The sequence below is a fragment of the Aphis gossypii genome, chromosome 1 (assembly GCF_020184175.1).
Source record: "Aphis gossypii isolate Hap1 chromosome 1, ASM2018417v2, whole genome shotgun sequence".
Taxonomy (NCBI): Eukaryota; Metazoa; Arthropoda; class Insecta; order Hemiptera; family Aphididae; genus Aphis; species Aphis gossypii.
In genome coordinates, this window is record NC_065530.1 from 28,929,008 (window position 1) to 28,954,352 (window position 25,345).

The following is a 25,345-nucleotide window of genomic DNA, read 5'->3' on the forward strand; positions in this document are numbered from 1 at the left end:
ACATTACAGACATTTTAATTTTAATGAAATATTACGTATAGCATAATTAAATAATCTTATCAAAGTATACGTTATACATAGTAAATTTATGATACTATTTTGCTACTTATTGACTTATAAACTAATACAATTATAGAAGAATATTAAATAATTATTATACTTTTATTAGATCATTTGACACGATCACTCTTCTTTCCAACCATATAACGCGTGCATCAGCTCAAAAAGGACTTCATTTAAATTTATTTGTCTATTTGATTACTTTATTTGTCACTTGATTCTTAATTTTTATCCATTTCACTACACACACATTTCTATTTCAGTCCACAGTAAATGCAAATATAATAAACAAGATGATTTTAATATTTATGGACTAAAATGATTAAATAACTTTAAATTACATTACTATTAACTATACATTTATTTTTACAACAATGATCTAACCTAACCTATCTACAGGTCATAAATTTTAAGAAATAAAATTAAACATAGTATCTACTCATATAATTAAACTGCTTATAACAATCACTAACAATATTTTCATTTTTAAAACTAATGTAAGATGTTACCGAACTTAAATCAGTTTAATTCAAAACTAATAGATACTTCTTAGTTTATTATGAAAAAGAAAATCAATACAAAATCTTCTATCCTATATAATACAAAATGGTAGCTTTTTCAGATGGATAATAAACTGCACAGCATAACTAGTCAAAATAATGCTTCAATTTCCCACTTACGGGATTGTTTCCGATGGCAAAGTGAATATCCTTGGTGCATTATATAAAGGTCAAAAGTAAACATTTACCAATAGTTTTCAAGAAAAATAGAGAATAACAAAAAAAAAGTGACGGAAAAACGGGAATTTTTACGCAAAACCAATTTTCGACCAAATCGATTTTTTTATATGATTGTAAATTGTTTATATTAGTGTTATCTATGTGCAGTTACATTTTCAAAATATTTTGTCTTTTTTCGAGCTATTATTGTCTGGACAAAAAAACTTATAAATTTAATACAAGATTTTTTATAAGTTTTTGTTATTGTAGTTATCAAAATTCGTTACTCACAATTTTTTTTAAGCATTTATAGTTCAAATTTTTACAAAATATGTCAAAATCACGAAAATGTACAAATAATTTTGTAATTGAAAATCATAAAAATGTTTGTGTTTATATTTAAGATTAAATATTCAACACTAAGATTTTCATCAATTTTCCTTCAAATATAACTATAGAGAAAACTCAAAACATCATAATAGAAGAAATGTTATGTGCGTTTGGATTTTAAATGTTTACGAAATCGCGTAATGATAACGATTTATCTTCAAACAAAATTAAATATTTGTTATAGTTTAAAAAGTAAAAGTTGTAGATACTTCAAACTTTCACCAATTTTTAAGATTGGCATTTTCTTTACATGATTTAATTTTCAAAATATTTAAAAAATTCAAAATATGCTATTTATAGGCATTTGAAATATTCGTTTTTATTTATTTTTTTTTTATAAATATCGATAAAAAATTTTTGGCCTATTCAAAATACTTAAAAATTTAATACTAACTTTCTCATAAGTTATTCTTATGGTGATAAAAAAAATTATAAGAATACATAAGCACATTTTTTTTTATTATTATATGAAGTTCAAATATTGACGAAAATTCGTCAAAATCAAGAATACTTGCAAATTATTTTGTAGTTATAATTCATAAAAATGTTTATATAAGTAGCTAAGAGTTGAATATTTAAAACAAGATTTTCCATAAGTTTAGCTTACAAGAATTATAAAAAAACTTAAATTTTGCAGTATTCAGGACATTAAAACATAAACCACCTTTTTCACCAACCACTGAAAATTATATCCTTTAGGCTGACAAATCAATCGTTTTTCGTATACAATGATACCTATCATTTGATTCAAATTTAATACTCCTATAATTTATAATAGTGATCCACACGGCACCTAATATGTACAGCAAAGCAGTACCCACTTGGCACTTACCCGCTTTTTAATATAAAACAGACTTAATTTGAAGTTTTTATACATTTAAATAACATTTTCAACTACAAAAATATAATATTTCTAAATGTCTACTATTATAGAATAAAATATTTAAAAAATAGTGGTTGCCCTTTAAGAATCAAAATTTGACACCCCTGCACGTAAAATAATGTGGTGGTCCACGTATGAGCAACTGTTGACTAATGTTGAAGTAGGTTGGAATGAAAAAAATTAAAGTGTGTTTTTTATTCAAAATATTTCAAAGTGTTTTGTTAATGTAAATTATTCTCTCTTTGTAAATTAAGTCTCCAGGACTAAAATTTAACATAAAGTAACGTAAAGGTACTCATACTCACTCTGGTAAATTATGTATAGAAAAGTCCTACCTCGGACTGCTTTTTATAGGTCCTATTTTCCACTATCCTCATATGTGTTCAAACGGTTTACGTCATTTATGCGTTTTAAGACTCATGCGTACCTACATACGATGATCCATTTAGAATATTTAGATAATGCCACCCAGGTGACAACTACAACCGTTGAGCTACTATTCACTAAAAATTATATTCTATTGTGAATCGTTGATTATAGGCCTATATAGTATATGGCTCTTGTGATATTAGCATATCCGAATGCGAATGACGTCAGATCATTTCCCAAATCTGATATATAATTTCTCCATTTTAGTATTCTGTATTTATTGATCTAACTGGTTTCCAGCACGGATTTACTTATACCTACCTAAATCTCATTATAAGTATTTTAAGATTAAATTCTACATTGCAATACCTATTATCTATAAATGTATTGTATTATTATATAGGAAAATATTTTCAAATATATTGTCTACCTAATATGTTTTTTATTTATAATCAAAAGCCAGAATTCAAAACTATTCATTATGGACTATGGTAGTAAAAAACTATTTTCTTACTTTTTTAAAACACTATACAACAGCTTTGTTATAGTATAAGTTACTGAATAACTTGCTTAGAAAAGTAGTTTATGTTTTAATGTTCTAACCCGCTCAGATGTGAGTGAATTACGTTTATTCACATATCCGGTCATATTTATCTGAGACAATATACACTTGAAGATAACAATAAATTGTTGACAATATAGTATTAGACGTGATTTATATACCTAACATGCATAGGTTTTAAACGCGTATAACAAATTATTTATAAAACGACAGTTTTATAATGTTATGTGATTATTGATGATTAAAGTATTTAAATTTTATGGGTATAAATCGATAAGACCAATGGATTTATTTTATTTTTATATTACCTATATAAGTATATTTTTTTGGTGTACATACCTTGGGTGGCTGAATCGTCGATCCGCATTACTGATAATTATTATATTTTACATAAATATTTTGTTAGTTACCTAGTTAGTCTCTATTTATTCATAGCTTGTAAAACATATTATAAAAGTTAGTTAGGTACCTAGTTTGAAAAAAAACCAAATAATTCTCTAAATTTTGCATTATAATTTTTTTATCTCCTACGATATATTGAAACTATTCGATTTTTAAATAAATAGTTGAAGTTAACAATAAATTTTGACACACATTTTTTAGTTATCATCATGTCAAAACCCCAATTGCTTGTTGCCATGAGTTCTGTCCCAGATCTCGCTATTGATTTACTTCGTGAAAGGTTTGTATCTACTAAAAGTGTACCCTTTACAATTTTTGTTTACAATTAATTTTTAATTAATTCTCAGTGAAGTGGTAAATGTATTAGTTTTAATTACATTTCTAAAAAATGCAATTGTTTCCAATTTTGAGAATGATTTATAGAAAAAATGGATATTGGTATTTAATATTCTACATAGTTAAATGAAAAATGTTCTAGTACTAAAAACTTGGCTAAAACATAATGGTTAATTTCAGAAAAACCGAAATACTTACACAAAAACAGTTTTCAATCAAATCGATTTTGTTATTTTTTTGTTATTGAATAACAATGGTAACATTATGGTATAATTAACCATCGATATAATTCAATTTTTAAAATATTTTATACTTTTTGTAAACATTTAAAATTTAAAATTACTAAAATTATTTTTTTTGTTTTTGTTTTAGGTATTTTTTTCAATTTACGAATTATGACATTTTTGTTTGTCAGATCGCTTTCTTAAAACATAAATTATTTTTAAAGCAATTAAAAATTAACATACATTTTTACTGAGATTTAAATAACTTTTAAGTCATAAAAAGTTTTTATTCTATGTTGGCGAAATAGGTTATTCAAACATGTATAATAGTTTTAGTTATTTTATTTAAATTCAAAAAAATATTTAAGAATTTAAAACTTTTTGTCAATTATATACCTATATTATTATATTTTTTTTTATATAAAATGAAAGTTTAAAAAACATTAATATTAATATATATATTTATTTATATCTGTACAATTTTATCTTATCACAACATTATTCTGTAAATTATAGCATGTCATTTTGTGTGTGTTTCAAATAGATAGTTTAATTTCGTTTTCAGTATTGTTTAATAATTGTTATTAATAACAATAGTTTTATAATCAATAAGTACCTATTAATACTTAAAATATTTATATATTTCAAATGTGAATACTCGATTACATCATTCACCATAGGAATCCCAAAACCTAAATAAATATTTCTGGAGAAAACCCCGACTTATAATTTAACAAGTAAATAATAAACAGTACTTAGGTATATCATATGATATAAATTAAAAATATTATAATGATATATTATTACAATATAATTTACTTATGAGAAATATTTTTTAAAGAAATATATTCTACGTACGTAATGCATATTATGAAAACGCCGTATTTGCTACTAGTACAAAAATTAATTACTATAACAAGAAATAATTTAAACTAAAAAAAATCATTTGAAAGAGAGTCTGTAGTCAGATTTATATTTTGCATACAATTCTTTAACAATGAATAAAAATTAAACACATTCAAGTATTACAGTAACCTTTACTCAATGTCGTTTAACTATGACTCTAAGATATTCTGCAGAGTAGCTTAACTAAATTTATTTTTTTATGTGTTTTATAATTCAGATTTGAAGTGGAAGTATTTGATTTCAAACAAGCTAGTAAAGAAGAAATTTTAAATAAAGTACATGGAAAATTTGGAATATTTTGTTCTCCGTGGCACGAAATTGACGAAGAATTAATTAAAAATGCTGATTAAAAACGCAATACTAACAGATAAAATACTTTTTTTATTATTGCTGGTTTAAGTGTATATAATTATTACTAATTTTACAGGCTCGAGTCTAAAGGTTATTGGAACCATGTCTGTTGGATATGATCACGTTGATTTGATTGCAATGAAAAAATATGGTGTACGTTTAGGGCACACGTCAAATATTTCATCTGAAGTAATAGCAGAAACTACAATTGGGTTGTTGATAGCAACAGCGAGGCGGTTTTTCGAAGCAAACCATGCTCTGATAACGTAAATGAATTAACAATATTAAAGTTGGGCATAAGTTTACTGAATTATTTTCTTTTTAGAGGTGAATGGAAAGATTCAGACATTTTTTGGATGTGTGGAAGAAGTATAAGAAATTCTATTGTTGGTATTGTTGGATGTGGCAACATCGGGATATCAATTGCTAAAAAGCTAAACTCATTTAACATTTCCCAGTTGCTTTACACTAGTAGAGGAGAAAAACCTGAAGGTATCTAAAATTATATTTAGTCATGTATATATTGTATAATAAGCAAATTTTTAAATTCATAACCAATTAACCAAAAATCTTGGTGGAAAATTAGTCACAATCGATGAGCTTGTTGAACAAAGTGACTTCATAATTGTTTCTGTTGCACTAAATGAAGATACAAAGTATATCATAAACCGAAAACGCATTGCCAAAATGAAGTCTCACGCCGTGTTAGTGAACATTGGTCGTGGAGGTTTGACATATTAATTTAAACTTTTACATTATTACTCGAAATCAGTTTAATATCATTGTTTTGCCTTTTTAGAACTAATTGACCAAGATGCACTTATTGAAGCATTACGAGAAAATAGAATTGGAGGTGTGGGTCTAGATGTCATGACACCAGAACCGTTACCGCTTGATAACCCTTTAATAAAAATGACCAATGTTGGTATGTACAATAAAAATATAATTTAGCCATATTTGTTTATAAAACTCTATTAAATTCAACTAATATAATATAATATGCTAATATACAATATCGGACTTCTAGTGTTGTTGCCACACATTGGGAGTTCTTCCATTGAAACAAGAACAGAAATGGCAGTAGTCACTGCCAAAAATATAATTGCTGTTTTGGATAACTCCGCAATGACAAAAGAAGTACAGTTGTAGCTTATAGTTATAATATACTAAACAAAATGTAATTGAAAATTCAAAAACTTTATAAGGCTAAGTGTTTTAGTTATAATTAAATCGATTGAAAATTCTTAAATATAATATTTTCTTTAGTTTTTAGTATGACATTAATTGTGTAGGTAATTACTAATTAAAACCAATTTATACGTTTTTACTGTATGTATCATTATTAGGGTTCTTGAAAAATTATCGATTCCGGTTCTTATTCGGTTCCAAAATATTCCCCCTTGGTTTTCGATACCGGTTCTTTTTTAAGAAAAAATTTTAAAATTAAGATAATAAATATACCATATGATACTAAAATGTATAAAGAATTTAAACTACTATTAATTAAACCAGAATAATAATTAATATTTAAATGTAAAACAAAATTTTACTACAGTATTCAGCTTATTAAAAATTTAAAAACAATTATAAAATATAAGTTATCAGTCGGCTTATAAGTTAACATAACTTATCGCAGTATTATATAAACCGATACCGATAAAAATATGTACAAGAACCGATAGGTTAGGTTAATCCTATCGATTCCTTCGGCTCCTAAAAAATCAATGAAACCGAAGAACCGGCCCATTCCTAAATTATAGTTATTATTTTATTAATCAATAGTAAGTACTATAAAAGCATGAACTTTAAAATGAACTAATTATGTATAATAATATTTATAATTATGATGATAATAATAAATATAAGTTACGTAAAATAGTAAAACGATAAACTATATAGGTACGTACAGTAAAAAGTACAGTGCGATAAAGTGTGTGAAAAAAAATGTACACCAAATTAATTGAACAAGGAGATATGAAGGTAATACCAGCAAAGATAAGATAGGTACAGTATATTATAGTTGTAATTACATAGGTATATATAGTACGTTGGGAATCGTCGAATAACTAGTGTATATTATGCTTCGTTTATGTCAGCGAGCTTATAATGTTATTGTTTCAAATAACCGAGTTAATGTATCAATAACGTGATTGCATCAATTTTTAATTTATTTATTTATTTATTTTGTTTCTACTACAATTCACCAAAATATACGCCAAAAGCGGTCATAAGAAATCATCATGATCTTTATCCACCGGGCCGAGTTTTTTATTTTGTAATGTTGATAATGCTTATTGTTTTAAATAACCAAGGCGTGTTGTATCAATAATGTGATTATATTATCATTCACCTCTTTATTTGTTGTTTTTTTTGTTTATTTCTACTATAGTACATTAAATATTACTAAAAATTATAATTTATACTATAATATGTTGATAGATAGAAAATGAGATCAGCACAACCTCCTAATCAGTAATCGTTGACATTAGAGTTGCATTTATATAAATTTTAAAAACATCTTAGATTCTTGCAATTTTTAAAAAAAAAGTATGTAGTAAATTTTATTTATGATACTAATATACAATTAAATATAATATGAAAATTTATAAGTAGTTTGGTACAAAAAATTATTCGTTATCGATACTGAACTGATTTAATGTTACCAAGGTCTAGGTATAAGACTATAGGCACTGTACGCGCCCAACTGTAAAGGCTACCCGAAGGACCACTCGGTGACGTCCGAGAGCGAATTATAGAACAATAATAATATTTTTTGCGGAGCGTGGGTAGGCAACTCAATATCCGACGCCTTATAACTCATAATACTATATAGTTATAAATTTATTATGATGCTATATTATATGTACATATTTTTGCACAGCAGTTATATATGATACATCTATTTATATCTAGTACTTAAGATTGTACTTTTAAATAAACTATTGATTTATCTTTTGTACTGAATTAGTTGTGTATTTTTACAAGTGGATCGAGAAATAAGATATCTATATATAATTCATAGAAAATTAATATACTGACAAGAGATTAGGATGGTCACCGTTGTGCAGAGGCACGAATAATAATATAATATTATATAATCCGTGATGCAGAGCAACATTCCGAGAGAGATAAGCTTTCGGCGTGAATAGGCACTATTAAAAAAAAATATTTTAATACGCCAAGTTAAAAATAAATGTAAGTCGACTCTTGATGTTTGCGCCGAAGCCGCTCCTACGATTGGTGCGGTTAGCGGCATCAACTCGCGGGATGATGGGGATGGGAAGGGTACCCAAGATTTAAAAAAATTAGGTATGAGTACAATAATATAAATATAAGAGCAAACGAAATAAATATAATTAGTACAACGGATGCTGCACGCTGGACATCTAATATTAATACAAAACAAATATATATATATATATATAACAAATAGGTAATAATATAAATGCGGGCCCGTATGCGAAATAATAATAATAGGTAATAATAATAAAAGAATCACAGCATTCGATTCTTTTTGCACAATGAATATAATAAATTTACATATACACCCACCAATAATAATATAAACGACCTGTGCTGCTATATTGTGCCCTGACACGGTGAATCCAGCTGGAAAGGCGACAGCTCTTGAGTAGTAGATTACCGTATAATAATATAACGATTGCTCGCCCGAATTAAGCCGGAGTGTAGTGAACAAGTCAGGCCCCAACTGTCTCGGGACTTACGACAATTGTCACTACACTTCACGGTAAATAATATATGCAAAACGACCAACAAACGGGCCAGTTGACCACGAGGTCACCACAAAACTATATAATAACGGGCGAACACACAAGTAAAACACGCCAGATTTGGCGACAAACGGTCACACGTTTACGATTACGCGTGTTATATAAAGCCGTAAGGCGTAAAGGCGGCACTACGACTTAAACCAAAAAAAAACGCGTTGTCCGCACACGCGTTTCAATCACGACACCAGCGTGAGGTGGCGAACGGACGCGACGATGCGTCAGGCTCGACCGCCTGGAAAAGACAAAGTTTTAGAGCCGGCGGCAAATAGCCAAAGGCCAACTGTCCAGTGATGGACGGCAGAGGAGAGGGTAAGCAACTCTATCGCGGAGCTTCCCCGCCCGACACGGCGCTGGGATGAGATACGTCGCGTACTACCGTGCTCGAACACTAATTGATCTCTAGAAGTTCGCGTGATACAAAAAAACCAATTAAGTTGCTGTATGGCTTTAAAGCAAAATTTTAAAAAAATGTTCAAATATTGTAGTTTTTATGAGAGGTCTAAAACAAATATTGTACTATACTGTCTACAGTCTATAGTCTATATGCGGTCGTATCAGTAAATACCATGATCAAACTTTTAAATAAATAAAACCGTATGCTTCAAATTTCTATAGATAACTCTAAAAGAGCACAACTATTTTGAAAAGTCGGGAAAGTATTAAAAATGTATGTACTCGTATCTACGATTATTCTTTTTGAAAAGCATCCAAATCATATACGACAAAGAATCAAAAGTGATTTTGACAAAAACTGGTTTTGCGTAAATATATTACCTACCGATTTTCCATAACTTTTAGATTTTGATTAATGCAATTAATATAATATTTATTCTTAACGATATGAGATTTTTTTTGTGTGTGTGTGCTTCATTATGGCTATTCAGGACTATTATTGAACAGTGAACACTCGTTATCACATACATTTTACACTTCTACCTACTGTCAAAATTACTGTCTTTTCGCTCCAATCGCTCCAACTAGTGTTAACTGCAGTCAACTTGCTAAAATATTTTTACTTCTTTAATAACGACTCAACCAAGTTAAAATGTTTTATCTAATTTAAATTGAAAAAAAAATACAATATTAATTTACCATTATATTCATTTTTTATCAATATTAGTTTAGAAATATATTCTAAACTTTTTTTTTCTAGTATATTCTTTTTTATGTCGTAGGTATTTAATTTGTGCTCTGTACTGAGCGTCTGATCCTAATAAGATCATACTATAATATCTTATCAATAAAAAAACTAAAAGTATACACTATTTGATTATGTCAATTATTCATTATTATTATTTCCATGTTATTCTTATCATATTTTTTCCGCCTAACTTTTCTAAAAATACGTTCATACAACCAATAAAACGTAAAATATACTCTGTCAATTATTAAAACATTTAAAACACCAATTATCCAATTATGTCAAATTACGGAAATCGATCTATTCCAAAATAGTAAAATTAACAATAATATTCCACCAATTTATTTTAACAAATTCAAATAAATCACTAAAATCGTTAATTAAATATAATAAATCACAATGCAAAAATTCATTTTGAAGTATGTTTTTCTATATAATACTCAAAATTTGTTAAAGAATTAGTAACAACCACGCATGGCAAAAAGAAAATACAACGGTTATAGTGATTCATTTGTCTATATATGTAATTTTGAAAAATTAAAAAAAATATTTATAACCAATTAATTTCATTTTATTTATTCGTATTTATTTTTGACACTAAAGATAATTGTATAAAAGTGTTTAAAAATTATTTTTAGGCTATAGTAAATTATGAACGAGACGACAAAGGCAATGAACAAAAACGTACAAATTACATCAATCAAAAAATATTGATACCATTTCAGACTAAGAGCTTGAGATTTTAAATGCGGTGCTCCTTTATGACGTAAAACATACTCCGTCCAGTAAGCCACAGATTCTGTTGGTGACATGGGTCGGTCTTTAAACCGTCTGGAAGCGATTTTAGCATTTTTCTTGTACCTATGGCAAATATACCTTCAATAATGGGTACTATTCTTATATTTTATTTAAATTTGCTCACTTATCGTTGTTAACAATCTCTAAAATAGCGTTTAACAGCGCATCTTCAGTAACAGAGAGAATATCCATACTGATCGCCATCCCGGCATCGACCAAATTATCAATATTTCTTGGTTGGTCGTTGTAAAAAGGAAAACCAATTATAGGTACACCAGCATCCACGGATTCGTACACTCCGGATATACCTCCATGACTAATAAACAATTTAACATTGGGATGCGCTACACAATGTCCGATAACATACATTTTTAAAATTTATATTATAATTGTGCAATTTAAAAATTAAATCTTGAATACGAACGTACAAAGAATGTCACGTTGCGGAAACCATTTTCGAGTCATCACATTTTTCGGTATATCTTTCATGTCGCCTTCGTATTTCCACAACACCTTCTGCGGAACCCGTGCGAGAGCATTTCGAAAAGCGCGCTGAACGGTTTTCGGTAACGACGACATTAAAACCATAGAACCGAATGAGATGCAAATCACCCCGTGAGGTGCGTCATCAATGAATTCTAAAATTTCCTGTGAATAAATGAACCAGTTGTATAAAAAAATTTAAAAATCGTCTTAATTTAAATAATAAAAGAGCAGAAACAATCTGCTTAACAAATGCAGTGTTCACATGAATTACTTTAAATTAATAACATTATATTTATATTCTCATTTTTCTGATTTTTTAATTTTTAAGTGAGTTATGCGTATTTTTATATATTGATATTTCAGATACTGTCATACCTACTGATAACTTACTTCAGTAATAAAATATCAAAAGATACCACAAATAATATTCATACTTTTAAGTATTCTTTAAGTTAATTCAGTATAATATTAAAGTTAACAACACAAAATTATAACTGTTAAATGTTTATTTTGAAATAATACGTACATACGCATACGAAATTAAAGTACATAAATACGAGTACAACTAATTAGGCGTTTTTATATTTAATATAATGGTAATCAATGATTTGACTTATTATCAAGCATTTTTTTATTTTCGTTCAATTATTCTTTATACCTACTGTCGTATTAATGTATGAAAAATAAATTTGATAGCATTCACATTTATCTATTTATATTCTATGTATTATATATATATGATAAATAGGATCCGCATCAAAGCCACAGATGGTCATTGAACAAGCTAAACACACGACATTTATTCCTCAGGACATAAGCTTGGTGCCTAGAATTTTCTGGCATTTTACCTTTGGTATAGGTTCAATAGGAGCCAGATGAATGCCGCCGATCTGGACGACGTCCGGTGTTAGCGGCCGTGCCGATTCAGTGATGAAATAGGAGTTGGTGAAAATCAACGACGGTTTGATCAGGTCCACAGTGTCGAACGGTCGCGAGTTGGCCCACCGATACTGCCACTCAGCGAACCATATCAGTATGGAACAGTGCACCGTCAGCAGAACGTTGCCCAAACGTTCGCCGAACGCTTTTGGGTTTCCGCGGTGGAACATTACGTGGCCAACGGTCGCCGGATTCGAGATGTGCCCGGTCAACGGACGTTCCAAATACGTGACTATTGGAAATGGAACGACGTATATCGTGGGCACGCGGAGCACGGTGGCAGCGTACGCTACGCACTCGGACACCAGCGGTTCGGTGATTACCAAGTCGAAATCCCGAGTCCCTGATCCCTCCAAGATTTTCACCATCCGTTCATGTCCATAAATCATGTCGCAACTCCGCCGAGTAAAGTCCAACATTTTTGGAATTGACTTCCGTGCTTGGCCATAGTTTTTGATCAGATATTTCGCATCTAAGCCGAGCAACGGTGCCATTTGATCGGACAGGTCCACCTCCGTGTAGCCGTCCCTGTCACCTTCCACGAACGGCGTGAACACAGTCACGGTATGACCACGGTCAGTCAACACCCGTAGTACGGCCCGCATCACGTTCCAGTGGCTCTTGCACGGGATCGGCTGCACCGCCAGAATGTTCGCTGCACCTGCCGGCGACCACTGGAAGGTCGCTGAATACGCAAAAATCATAACCAACGCCGCTATACAACCTGACATGTTTTATTTTTCTGGTTTGATTTTCTTTGACACTGAGATAGGTACTATACATAGACAAAAGTGTAACGACAACATTATTATTATATCAATAAAGGTGGCTGATTACTACTAGAACGGACAATAATAAGGCTTACGCGCGGTCACATAACGATTTCGGTTGTGCACTTTTCCACACATACCGACCTACCCTTTAAAATTGTATGACGTGTAAATATCACACAACAGAAGTGGGCAGAGTCGCCGAGCAAGTCCCGTGAATGCTAGTGTGTGGGTTATTATGTGTATGTGTGCGTATGAACTTAAACTAATGGACAAATAGGTAACTCCGATAAAAAAAAATTGTAACTCAAATACAATAGTAAATAATATACCTATAATAAATAATAATAATATATATTATTATTATAATATATAATAATATATATAATATAGGACCGACTACAATACGGCGATTCGCGCGCGTATAATATATGTATGTTTATACCAACTCGTTATATAAAAATATATAGTGGCGATTATTAGCGCCTATGCCAATATATAAAAAACAGTAGCGATTTACGCCTTCACAGTATACAAAAATAGTGGCGAATAGCGCCTTTACCAAGTATAATATATTCATATTTAAGTGGCAATTAGTGCACACGAGAATATAAAAATTGCAACGCCGTCAGCGTACTCGATGTCTCAAAAACAGCACTAATTTTTAATAATTATTATCGTGGACGACCGGACGGTTCCACGACGGTGATATTGCAGTATTCTAACTGACTGTAAAACAAAAAACTTAGGAAATAGTAATAATATTGTACACGGCGGACGATATCATGTCGTTGGGTGATTGACATATTACGCACCTATAACTCACGATGATAAAAATAATAACAATAGGTTTGTTCCAACACGCGGTCAAACCGTGAGAGATTAATCTCAGTTCATGGGTCAAACTATCATCACTATCGCAGAACTGTCGAGAGCACGCGCAGTAGAATATTTCCGTTCCAACTCGCCTAAAATACAAACTCAAACACTGTTCCAACACGTTATTAGACCAATTTTGTGATAGGTTATTTATTGACAGTCAAAACGATCCGCGGATTTTGACCGATCTGGGAGTCCTAGACACTGTTACTATACATTTATTTATCGTCTATTTTGCAATTGTGGACAGAACGATTAAAGATTATCTTTAATCGTGGTGGACAGTCAGAAACGTGTTCCAACAGTGGTCAAAATCCATGATCAGTCCACATCAGCACTCGCTCTGTAAATCAATCGTGGATCAGTTGGCGATTAATCCCAAATTCCGTGTCGGAACAAACCTAATAATAATTAAACAAAATAAAATAAACAAATATAGAGCTATAACAATATATAATATAAAAATTGCAAAATAGATAATAGACAAAAGATAAATGTATGGTAACAGTGTCTCGGACTTCCAGATCGGTCAGAATCCGCTGATTATTTTGACTGTCAATAAATAACCAATCACAAAATTGGTCTAATAACGTGTTGGAACAATACTATCCGACAGTTTGAGTCTGCATTTCAGGCGAATTGGAACGGAAATATTCTACTGCGCGTGCTTCCGACGGTTCAAGATATAGTGATGATAGTTTGACCCATGAACTGAGATTAATCTCTCACGGTTTGACCACGTGTTAGAACAAACCTATTGTTATTATTTTTATCATCGTGAGTTATAGGTGCGTAATATGACAATCATCCAACGACATGATATCGTCCGTCGTGTACAATATTATTACTATTTCCTAAGTTTTTTGTTTTATAGTCAGTTAGAATACTGCAATGTCACCGTCGTGGAACCGTCCGGTCGTCCACGATAATAATTATTAAAAATTAGTGTTGAACAAACCTATTATATTATAATATTACGTGTAAGTGTGTGCAATAGGTCGGTACTGAAGTATGGGCCTCATACCTGGCTATTACAAACGTGGCGCGGGGCAATTCAAAATTAGGTCAATAACTGACGGACGTCGACAATATTGCGTTATGAAATTATATGTAGGTTACATATTTTATTGAAATTATATTTAGAATTTACAAAATACTGTTAATAATTAAATAAATATATCGAAAAAAATTGTTAAGATGATATTTTTTTAATAATATTTGTAGCTCAAACAGTGGCCAATTGATGAAAATAAGATTACCTATCTCAAGTTATGTTAAGTGAATACAGTATATGTATATTCTTACGTTAGAAGTTAAAATATGAAAAAAAAAACATTAATTTAATTTTTTAAATTAATATTTAGATCACATAAAGGATATTTTGTGTCTTTTTACATAATATTATATATTATTTTATCAGGAATAAACATAACTAAAATTATATTATTATTATTATTATTATTATGTTAAATTATTTTTTATTAAAAATCATGTTTATAGATATTATGATCTATAAAACCATTAATTAACTAATAATAAATTTTAAAACTATTTTTATATGAAATTAGTAGATTATTTTTTTATCTATTAAAAAGATATTCTATTTCAACAATCAATTTAATTAGTTAAAAATGTATAAAAAAAATTATATTTTTTAACCAGAAAAGTTACTTTTACTGTTATTATTATTACTACTATTCCAGATATAAGCTCCATCAAAATATATTTTACCTTAAAATCCAACACTTCAAGATACATGTTTATACAGATTACTCGTTTTACTTACCTATAAAATGTTCACGATCCACTCTCAATTATTTAATTAGAGGTTTAAAAAAATACTGAAATAGAAACTGTATATAAATTTATGATAACATTTTTATTGTTCATACGGTTATTATACTAACTACACTATTCTGTAATAATACTAATCTATTACATTAAAACACAGATTTCGATATAGAACTAGATAGCGAACACTCGCTATCAATTGAAGCCCGATTTTCGGTTGGCATTATATGGTATTTTATATAGTAAATATTAATTATGTTGTATTTTATTTTATGATTTTTAAATCTTTTGTTTAAAAATATATATACATTTTTTATAAAAATCATTTTACATTTATTAATTTTATTACTATATTTTATCATTAAAAACGATGTCATTCCCAATACATTTTGTATAATAAATGTAATGTTTTTCTAATCGACAAAATGTCGGAAACTAATACGCGAGCTTCACTGTTAATAATATAAAAGTCACACAAAACATAGCAGGTAAGCAGGTACATATGTAAGTTCCTTCACAAAAAAAAATACACCTGTACGTAATTTCCCATACGAAAAAAAATAATACCAAACACAAACTTTATTAAGACTTAGGAATGCCAACTTAAACGTAATTAGTGTGGTTAAAATTTATTTTTTTTTTTTTTGTATTGCATAAAAAAAACCAATTCAATTTTATGAAATTTTATTTGGTTTATTGCGAAAGCTCAACTTAACTTAATAAGTTATTTTTTAAAAATTAACTTCAAGTTAATTTTAGTCCAAAGAATAATGCAAATCTTTGAATGAAATTTTTAGAAAAGTAGGTTTGATAGCTAATAAAAACTTTGATGTATCATTTTAAATTTCCCCCAGTAATTTTCTTGTGCATAAAGAAAAACTATCCAATAAACATTATTATGTCTGGAATTTTTTATTTTGAAAATTAGAAAATTTTAACATTAAGTTAAGTTCTTTTTTTTCAAATGTTAACGTTTAACTTAACGAGTTAACGAAAAAAAAAATGAATAACTTTTAACTTAATTATTTTAAAATAACTTAACTTAACGAGTTAAAAAAATTCGTTAACTTGCCCAGCCTTGAATTTTTATATAAAGATGGACCGTGGGACTGTAACTCCCTCAGGGCTTGGTTTCACAGCAAAACTCTCCTTTTTCTTATGTGGTTAAAATACCATTATTTTAATTATGACTGTAACATAATCGATTCTTTCCAGCGCAATATAGTTTTCACTATATTTTACACTTGTATAAACGGAATTAATATAGGGTTTCAGCATTGTAACGTTCTCTTAACCCAATGGTATTAAATTTATCGTCAATATAGAACACCTTACTTTTTTATTACTTTTAACTATTTACATAGTATTTATTATAATAATTTAAAATATAAATAATATAATACACTAGTTACTTACTTAAGAAATAATGTTGTAAATTCACTCGAACACTAAAACACTAATCGTTGTAAGAACCTCCAATAGTCCAATATATACTCTTATATTAAGTGATATGATATGATAATATATTATAAATAGCTGTACGTTTTATGCCAAAAACAATATCTATTATATGTTTTTTATCAGTATATTAATAGTCTATGAATTATATAATATAGATATCTTGTTTCTCGATCCACTTATAAAAATACACAACTAAATCAGTTCAAAAGATAAAACAATAGTTTATTTAAAAGTAAAAACTTAAGTACTAGATACAAATAGATATATCATATTATATAACTGATGTGCAACAATATGTACTTATAATAAAGCATCATAATTCATAACTAGTATCATGCCATATTATACATGCTGAGAGAAAGATCTACTATAACTTTTTTTTATAATCCCGACTTCTCAAATAACTTATTTTTTTGAGTATCATTGGTGTATTATAATGATTATTTTTGTTTATAATGGCGCCTTTAGGCTTTTTTAAATTATTTTCTTAAACCAATCCACGTTGGATCGTTAAAGTATCGCTGGTTATAGTACATTCTATTATTAACCAAAAATAAATTCTATTTTTTTCTATGTTTACACAATATTAACAATGCTTTTGTGTTAGTTCATCAAACAAAAAAACATGTTGTAGTGGTTATATAGACTTAAAATAAAGTCATATTGATATTTATCATATAAGATAAGTTAATTAAAAACTTAAGAATTATTGTTTATACATCTTACCTTAATTATTGAAGAAAATTATAAAGCGATTATTTTCTCCTAACAATTTAATTAAAAAATTGATCCCTAATGATCCCAAATTAATGGCTGGATAGGCTAGTCGAGTGTATTTGTAAAACAAAACCAGAGTTGCAGCTAAACATGCCGTTAGTGACTCCACATATAATATGTGACTAATATAAATACCACAATATCTTAGTAATCAATAAACGCAAATAACGTGAAAATTGTTGCTTTTATTTTTTTGTTAAATTAATAAAAATTATAAGTATTTTAATAATAAAAAGTGTTATGTAAAGTAAAATTATTTGTTTTTAAATGATATGCCAATAACTGTTGCTCGTTAGTGCAAATCGTTTTGTGGTATGTGAACTGTGAAGTCACCAACTACATGTTTGTTTAGCTGCAATTATAGCCAAAACTGCTATAGTCTAAGGCTTAAATATATAAGGTTGGTTATAGTGTGATAGTGTGATAACTATGTATTTACAGTTGAGTAAAATAATTCAATACTTTAAAAATTGTTTGATACACCTTATATTATTTTAAATTTTTAATCTATAATTTGTATACAAATTGGTAAATATACTTGTTATATATAAGACAATAATGTTGATTTAATCTAATTTTAATGCTTACTAATAAACTATAATTTTTTTTTATTTTAAAGGAAGCACACGTGTTGAAACTTTCAAACAATCATATTTTGAATTGCATGTAAGATATACTATTAAATGATGATCCAAAATAAGTATCATTTGAAGAAGTCAGCAAGATATATGGTTTTAATGAAGACACCCTTGTATTGGAAACTTCAATATTTAATCGAATAAATAAAACTTCTAATAACGAAGATAAAATACAATTTAGAATTAATTACCTTTTATCAGGAGATAATGAAGTTGGTTTTCCAAGTTCAGCAAATTTATTTAAACTATTCCTGACAATACCAACTAATTCTGCATGTTGTGAAAGATCCTTTTCAACGCTTAAGAGATTAAAAAAATATTTAAGAACTACAATGGGACAGAAGCGGTTAAGTAACCTTTAATTAATTCAAATAGAACGTGACAGATCTTGTCAGATAAATCAAGAGGAAATAATCACAAAATTCAGTAGAGCTGCTGAAATTAGAGGTCGACGATTCAATCTTTGAATGTATTTAATATCTATTGTAGTTCATAAATAAAATAAAATACACAATTTTTTTTCAATATATTACATTTAATTAATTTAGGTAAATAGTCTGCAAATTGCTAAAAATAAATGTTGGTGGTTTTGCGGGAGGGAGAGGGCAAAGCCTCTCACGAATCTGAGATAATTTGAAAACTTTTGCAACCCCCAAAATTTGGCCCAACTTATGCCACTGAGTACATCTATTTCAAAGTGGTTTCAGTCGTAGTGCAAATTTGATCAATCCATATCATTTTTTGATTAAAGATTGCAAATATTATTTCTAGGGTTTCTTGCATAAATGCGAGACAGCTAAGCTTAAAATTTGTTGCGGTCAGTGGCGGTTTTTAGGGAGGGGGGCGATGGGGGCGATCTTTTATATTATATATTAATGTAACACGTATTTTAATACCTAAATAGTAATTTTTATTGAAGGGTGGGCAATTGACATTCTGACGACCGCCCCCCTCCCCCTTGAGGTTAGATCATACCCGCCACTGGTTGCGATGTTGTAAATTCAGTGTGGTTGAAGCAATTACTTGTTACCAATAATACGTCTTATTATTTTTATGTATTTATTTCTTTTTATTTATATATTTTTACAAGTAAAATACAATCTGTATAACTAATACAATTAGAATATATGCTAAAAGTAAAATTTACAGGAACATTATTGTGATGGGAGAATATTATTTTTATATAAATATAAAATTCCCAATATGACTCATATTGATACAATAAATTATGTAAAAGAAAAAACAATTTAAGCATTTAATTAATGATCATTAATCAACAAATTAATTCTATTTCTTTTTAAAATTTCAATGTATCCTAATTGGCAACTTGTAAACCCAACCATTAATTTGATGCCACATTTATTATATCATCTGATCAGTAGAATTTTATAAATTAACACAAATGTTGTGTTTATTTACAGTCTAAGTCAGTGATATTTTATCATAATTTGTAATGAATGGTGCCATAACTTTTTTGTAACTACATAGACTTTGGCAGATCAAACACTGTTCTCTTATAACAACAATATTAATTAATAAAATTTAAATATTATTCTTATTTATGCTAAACTGTTTTGATGTATTATCTGCTAAAGTATATGTGTCTTGCGAAAACTAAAAATACTTATTCGCCGCGTTTATAAAAATTGCTTGTGTTGTTTCATTGGCTTTATAGAATAAACAGATAAAACATGATAGAGAAAAATCAATTAATGAGAAAACTGATGTAAAACGGCTTGTCAAACGTAGTATGCCAATGCTCTTTAAATCAAGTTATTGTTATTTTAGTTAGTTAATTGTTTTAAATTATTAAATTTATTTTTATGACAGAAAATAAACAGAAGAAGCGACTGCTGAACGCTGGAATGTTTCATTTAGTATATCCTAAAAGCCCATTAATGGTATACAATACGTCAATACACATTTCGACTATTAGTTATAACCACGAATTAAGGTATTTATTAAAATATTTAAAATATTATTATTTGTGGTTATAACTCATCATATCATTCATATCAATTTTCTTTTTATACACATAAAAGTTTTTAATGTTTAAAATACGTAATATGTAGCTCAATTTTTAATTAAAATTAAGCATGATGCACAAGTGACTTATGTACTTAGTTACCTTGTCGGGCTTGTCATTAATTCTATTAATAGTTGTTGTTTCAAATAAGTCTAAACAAAAAAATGTTAGACAAATATTTGTAAAAAAAAAAAGTGAATGATTTACATTTTATACTAGAAAAATTATACATTCTCCATAGCTTCAAAACAATTGTGTATGAATATATAATAATTAATAAGTAGTACCACTCCAAAAAATACATAACCCACTATTAATTCTTAACTTTTAAAATTTACACTATTTCAAAATATGGTTATACTTTTACATTTCTTTAAAGTATCATGAAGTAAAAATTACAAATTTCATTTTTAAAAAGAAACACTTATAAAATAAAAAAAATGTATTTATTTTAATGGTAACATATCGTATAATTATAAAATAACTTAATTGATAATAAGATCATCTTTTGAGGGAAACCCCTATTTTAATACACAATACATACACTATATACAATTATTATCCAGTCTATGTTTCAATAAAAAAAAATATATACAAGTTATTTAACAATGGTATTCTTAAATAAACAATACAAACTTGAAATATTATAAATTAATACATATGGAGTTGATTTATAGATAATAACATTTAAAAATTATAATTTTATAATTTTTTACAACATGCTAGTATTAACATCCAATAACATACTCTAATAATAAATTTTAATAGTTATTATATTAATTTATGATTGTTTTAAAAGTAACATAATATAGATGTCGTTTAATTTTTGATAATTCTAATTTTATAAATTCAACTTTAAAATTGAAATCCTTTAAACATTTGTAATCATATTAATTATAGATATTTGATTTCAAAACCGAATCATTATGTCCAATTGTCCCTGAAACAACAAAAATGTTTTGTTTAACTTTTACAAAAAGTAATTTATTTACAATAAATAATAACTATTATTAGATACATGCATATAATACAAATATACACAATAATATAGTGACTATATCAATTCTAATTATTTTTTCTGTGGCTATTTATATTGATTAAAAAATTTATTATTATCACTTTTCCTATCTCTGATTTGACCACACTTTACTTCCCTATCATATGTATATACTTTAATTGAATGACTTCTCCCTCTGCACTCTTCACAACTACCCTATGGCTTGTGACAATGCCCAGCTTTTTGTTCCTTCTAAATTTTAAATCATCCAACATCCAATCTAATCTCAACTCAAAAAATTAATATTATACTTATACTTCATACAATCTTTATTTAATCAAATATGCTTTATAATTTAATATAGTTAATTAATCCAACTAATTATTATTATAATATATTATTATTACTTAATACTTATCCTAGCTAATTATCAAAACTATAGTATAACAATGTTTAAATCAAAAACAAATTGTTATCATTACCTTTTTACAGACTTCTGAGTCAGTGGTGCCAAGTACATTCTTAAGGTGGTGCATTTAAACCACCTAAAATTAAAAGTATAAAGCAGGTATTCTACTAGAGACTTTTGTCATTTGTGTGATTTGATGATTTAAATACATTCTAAGTTTATGAATAATGAATTTTAAGGGAGTGAGTGGGATTTTGTGAGAATTGAACCACATTTTTTTAACTGACTCGGCGCCATTGAACTGAGTTTTATTTTTTGGGTCACATTGTATAGTATACACTAGAGATGTACAAAACACTAACCTTTAAATAGTCAATTGTTGAGCCATAACGTCTAATTTTTTGATTTAGAACTTTTACTTTTTTTCTTAAATCATGTATAGTTTTTTTTTGTGTCATTGCAATGTTTTCCCAATTTTTCTGTGAGGGTTGAATAGTGATTTTAACATTATCAGGTATTTCACAGCCAGAATCTAAAAAAAAATAAAATACAAAAATATAAAACAAAGAAAAATAATTTTATGATGATAAAATATAAATACAAATTACTTTCAATATTTTTTAATGTTTGTATATTTGATTTGGATACATCTGACATATGCGATTCACCGGCATGTAAAGTATGAACTACATGTTTTGATGGAGTAATTGTCTTTTGAAAACCTTTATCTTCAGATACAATTGGTTCCTCAGGAAGTTTTAGCACATAAGTATGGTCTGATAAATTACTATGACGTTTCCTTGCAGGCAATCGAGAGGATTTTAATTCTGAATCCATAGTCACTCTTTTATGAGAAGTATTCTGTGTTTCGTTATCCTGATTATTGAAAATACTTGGAACAGCTGTATTAGTTAATTTAATAAGATCAGGCCTTTTTTGATAATCATTAGTAGTAAAATGTGCTTCACAAATCAAAGTATTATTTGTAGGAACAAAGTTTTCTCTGTGAAGTGCTTGTATCCATTGTAGTCTACGGTTTTCATCCTTTGGAAATCTATCAAAACAATCAGATATTATAAATTTGTAAAAGTGCCACAGGAATTCCAAAACATATTTTACCAGCCCGTTTTAATTTAAAAATGTATGCATCTACCTACCCGCCTTTACAACAATACTATCTCTTAAAAGTACAGTATTACAATAATGGCATATTAGGCACGAAGAATTTAGTTCATCATAACTCATAATAATTATAAAGTTAATTATTCCTAGATCAGAGATCTATACATTCCACCACCTATTCTTCATGATTTTAATTGATTTACTAATCAATATCGAGCTACTATTTAGCTATTAGAACCAGTTGAATAAAGTGTATTAACTTCAAAGTCACTTTAGCCACTATGAGTTAACAACTTTCAATAAATGAAATTCAATATTGAAGACCTAAATACTGATAATAGAGAATAAATATAAATGTAATATGATTAAATGATACGCGTCAAGCAAGCATAATAATACCTATTTCCTATTGGCAATTCAATATTACATACCTGAAATACTTAATTTTACCATTGCCCTTACTCTTGCAACCTCGTACACAACAAGAGGTTGGCATTGTTAAATGTAGGTATTGTTATTAACTGTTTACGAGTACTAATAATGTTTTATCAAAATTAAAGTTAAACAAAATCTGTTAATGTTAAGCGTAGTTTAAAAAATAAATATTAAAACTTTTAAACGAAACGAATTACCATGTGACGGACAAATCACTTTTATTGATAATATTCTACGACTCGACGCCTCAATATTCATGATAACAGTAGACTCGACGCTGCTTCACAATATATTTTTTTTTTTCAAAATTCGCTAGCACTGGATTGGAATTCGCCATTTGAAATTAAAAACTTGGCACTTCGGCACTTGGCTTAAAAACAAACCACCTACACATTATTAAAATACCAATGCGTATGCCGGAAACTAATATAGTAATATAAGTACAAGATTGAAGTTCCCATGAATAATTTTTAAATTATAACTAACGTATAATTAACACCAAAGGAGAGTTTTTTAAAAAACTGTTGGATGTCGATGTTCCCTTACTTCTTGCGTTGGTAAATTTCAAAGTCCTTCCTCGCACTACTACAAAACAAAATAGACAACATGTCCATTTCGTAGTTCCGGTGCACACCACAAATTATGGCAGTAATAACAGTAATAATTATTACAGAATAGTGTTTCGCACGTACATATCAATGTATTTTCGTAATTTTAAACGATTAAAATGAAATAATATAATGTAAACAACACGTCAACATCTTACTGCAATTTATATTATGTAATGCTGTATAATAACATAAAAACAAAATTTAAATTTAAGATGAATAAGGTAAATCGCTTAACATGGCTGTGGCAGTGTGGCATATTATACTAAGACAAAAGCCTAACTGCTTAAATATAAATACTTTGTTGGTTCTTCTTTTTCCCTTTTTTTTATCGTTTTACGAGTCGTGTTTAAATTTAATCACATCAATGTTTCAATTTACATACGAGTAAATGTTTGTTTGTTTTTCGATTCAACGATTGTTTTAAATATTCAAAATCGTGAAATGGGGCCCACTCGTCAGAGATCGGAATGGATGGACAGCTGAAAAAGAAAAAATTTATGAAAATTTAAATACTTACCTAAGATAGTATATAATAATTTACAAATATATTAGGTTTGTGGAGATAAATAAATTATAATTGTATAAATACTAATAGGTACTTATTCAATGTTTTCATATTCTATATGGTTATTGGTTAATAGTATTTTTTTTATATAACTTATATTGTTATAAATGAGACATATTTGAACAGCATAAGTAAAACTCATGCTGTATAATAAAGTCGTACCTCAATGTGACAATGGATCATTGTATAACATATTTATTACCTACCTCAAAATGACAAAATATATTAACATTTATTGTATTTATGGTAAAATGCATAATAATAATATAAAATATATAATTTAGGTATTATAAAAAAAAATTGTACCAATGTATTTTTAATATTTTTATACAGCTATAGAATAACTATAATAATTTAATATCTATAATAATTTTGGCACCTTATATTAAATATTCACGAATTTTAACCTGGTGGATAATTTTTATCGACATTTTTTATAAAATAAAAACTAAAAATAGTTATGAACATTTTATAATTTATAGTATACTAGACGTAGCCCGTCTAACT

General features: G+C 28.0%; 3 protein-coding genes across 7 annotated transcripts; 1 reads left to right on the top strand and 2 right to left on the bottom strand.

The window, feature by feature from the left end:
* The first annotated feature begins 3,321 nt into the window (after window positions 1–3,321).
* Window positions 3,322–7,559, top strand: LOC114121633 (glyoxylate reductase/hydroxypyruvate reductase-like). 2 transcript variants are annotated; one of them, XM_050198532.1, is made up of 7 exons: window positions 3,322–3,665; window positions 5,069–5,195; window positions 5,278–5,468; window positions 5,528–5,694; window positions 5,789–5,929; window positions 6,002–6,127; window positions 6,230–7,559. In XM_050198532.1, exons 1-7 carry the CDS (start codon window positions 3,595–3,597, stop codon window positions 6,349–6,351), a joined length of 945 nt encoding a protein of 314 aa, XP_050054489.1. In that variant the 5' UTR covers window positions 3,322–3,594; the 3' UTR covers window positions 6,352–7,559. The 2 variants fall into 2 exon arrangements, with proteins under 2 accessions (XP_050054489.1, XP_050054488.1); XM_050198531.1 differs by having other exon boundaries at window positions 3,325–3,665; window positions 5,765–5,929.
* A 3,124-nt stretch (window positions 7,560–10,683) lies between these two features.
* Window positions 10,684–17,349, bottom strand: LOC114121644 (UDP-glucosyltransferase 2). Of its 4 annotated transcripts, XM_027984064.2 has the most exons (6): window positions 15,793–15,942; window positions 14,273–14,407; window positions 12,267–13,132; window positions 11,361–11,580; window positions 11,057–11,276; window positions 10,684–10,995 (listed from the first exon to the last, which is right to left on the bottom strand). In XM_027984064.2, the coding sequence occupies exons 3-6, from the start codon at window positions 13,086–13,088 to the stop codon at window positions 10,710–10,712; spliced, it is 1,548 nt and encodes a 515-aa protein (XP_027839865.2). In that variant the 5' UTR covers window positions 13,089–13,132; window positions 14,273–14,407; window positions 15,793–15,942; the 3' UTR covers window positions 10,684–10,709. The 4 variants fall into 4 exon arrangements, with proteins under 4 accessions (XP_027839865.2, XP_027839867.2, XP_027839866.2 ...); XM_027984066.2 differs by lacking the exons at window positions 14,273–14,407; window positions 15,793–15,942 and adding an exon at window positions 17,214–17,349; XM_027984065.2 differs by lacking the exon at window positions 14,273–14,407 and having other exon boundaries at window positions 15,793–15,944.
* A 4,109-nt stretch (window positions 17,350–21,458) lies between these two features.
* On the bottom strand, window positions 21,459–23,892 carry LOC114121646 (THAP domain-containing protein 2-like). Its single transcript, XM_027984069.2, has 4 exons — window positions 23,659–23,892; window positions 22,714–23,159; window positions 22,468–22,637; window positions 21,459–21,639 (listed from the first exon to the last, which is right to left on the bottom strand). The coding sequence occupies exons 1-4, from the start codon at window positions 23,721–23,723 to the stop codon at window positions 21,610–21,612; spliced, it is 711 nt and encodes a 236-aa protein (XP_027839870.1). The 5' UTR covers window positions 23,724–23,892; the 3' UTR covers window positions 21,459–21,609.
* Window positions 23,893–25,345: the final 1,453 nt, after the last annotated feature.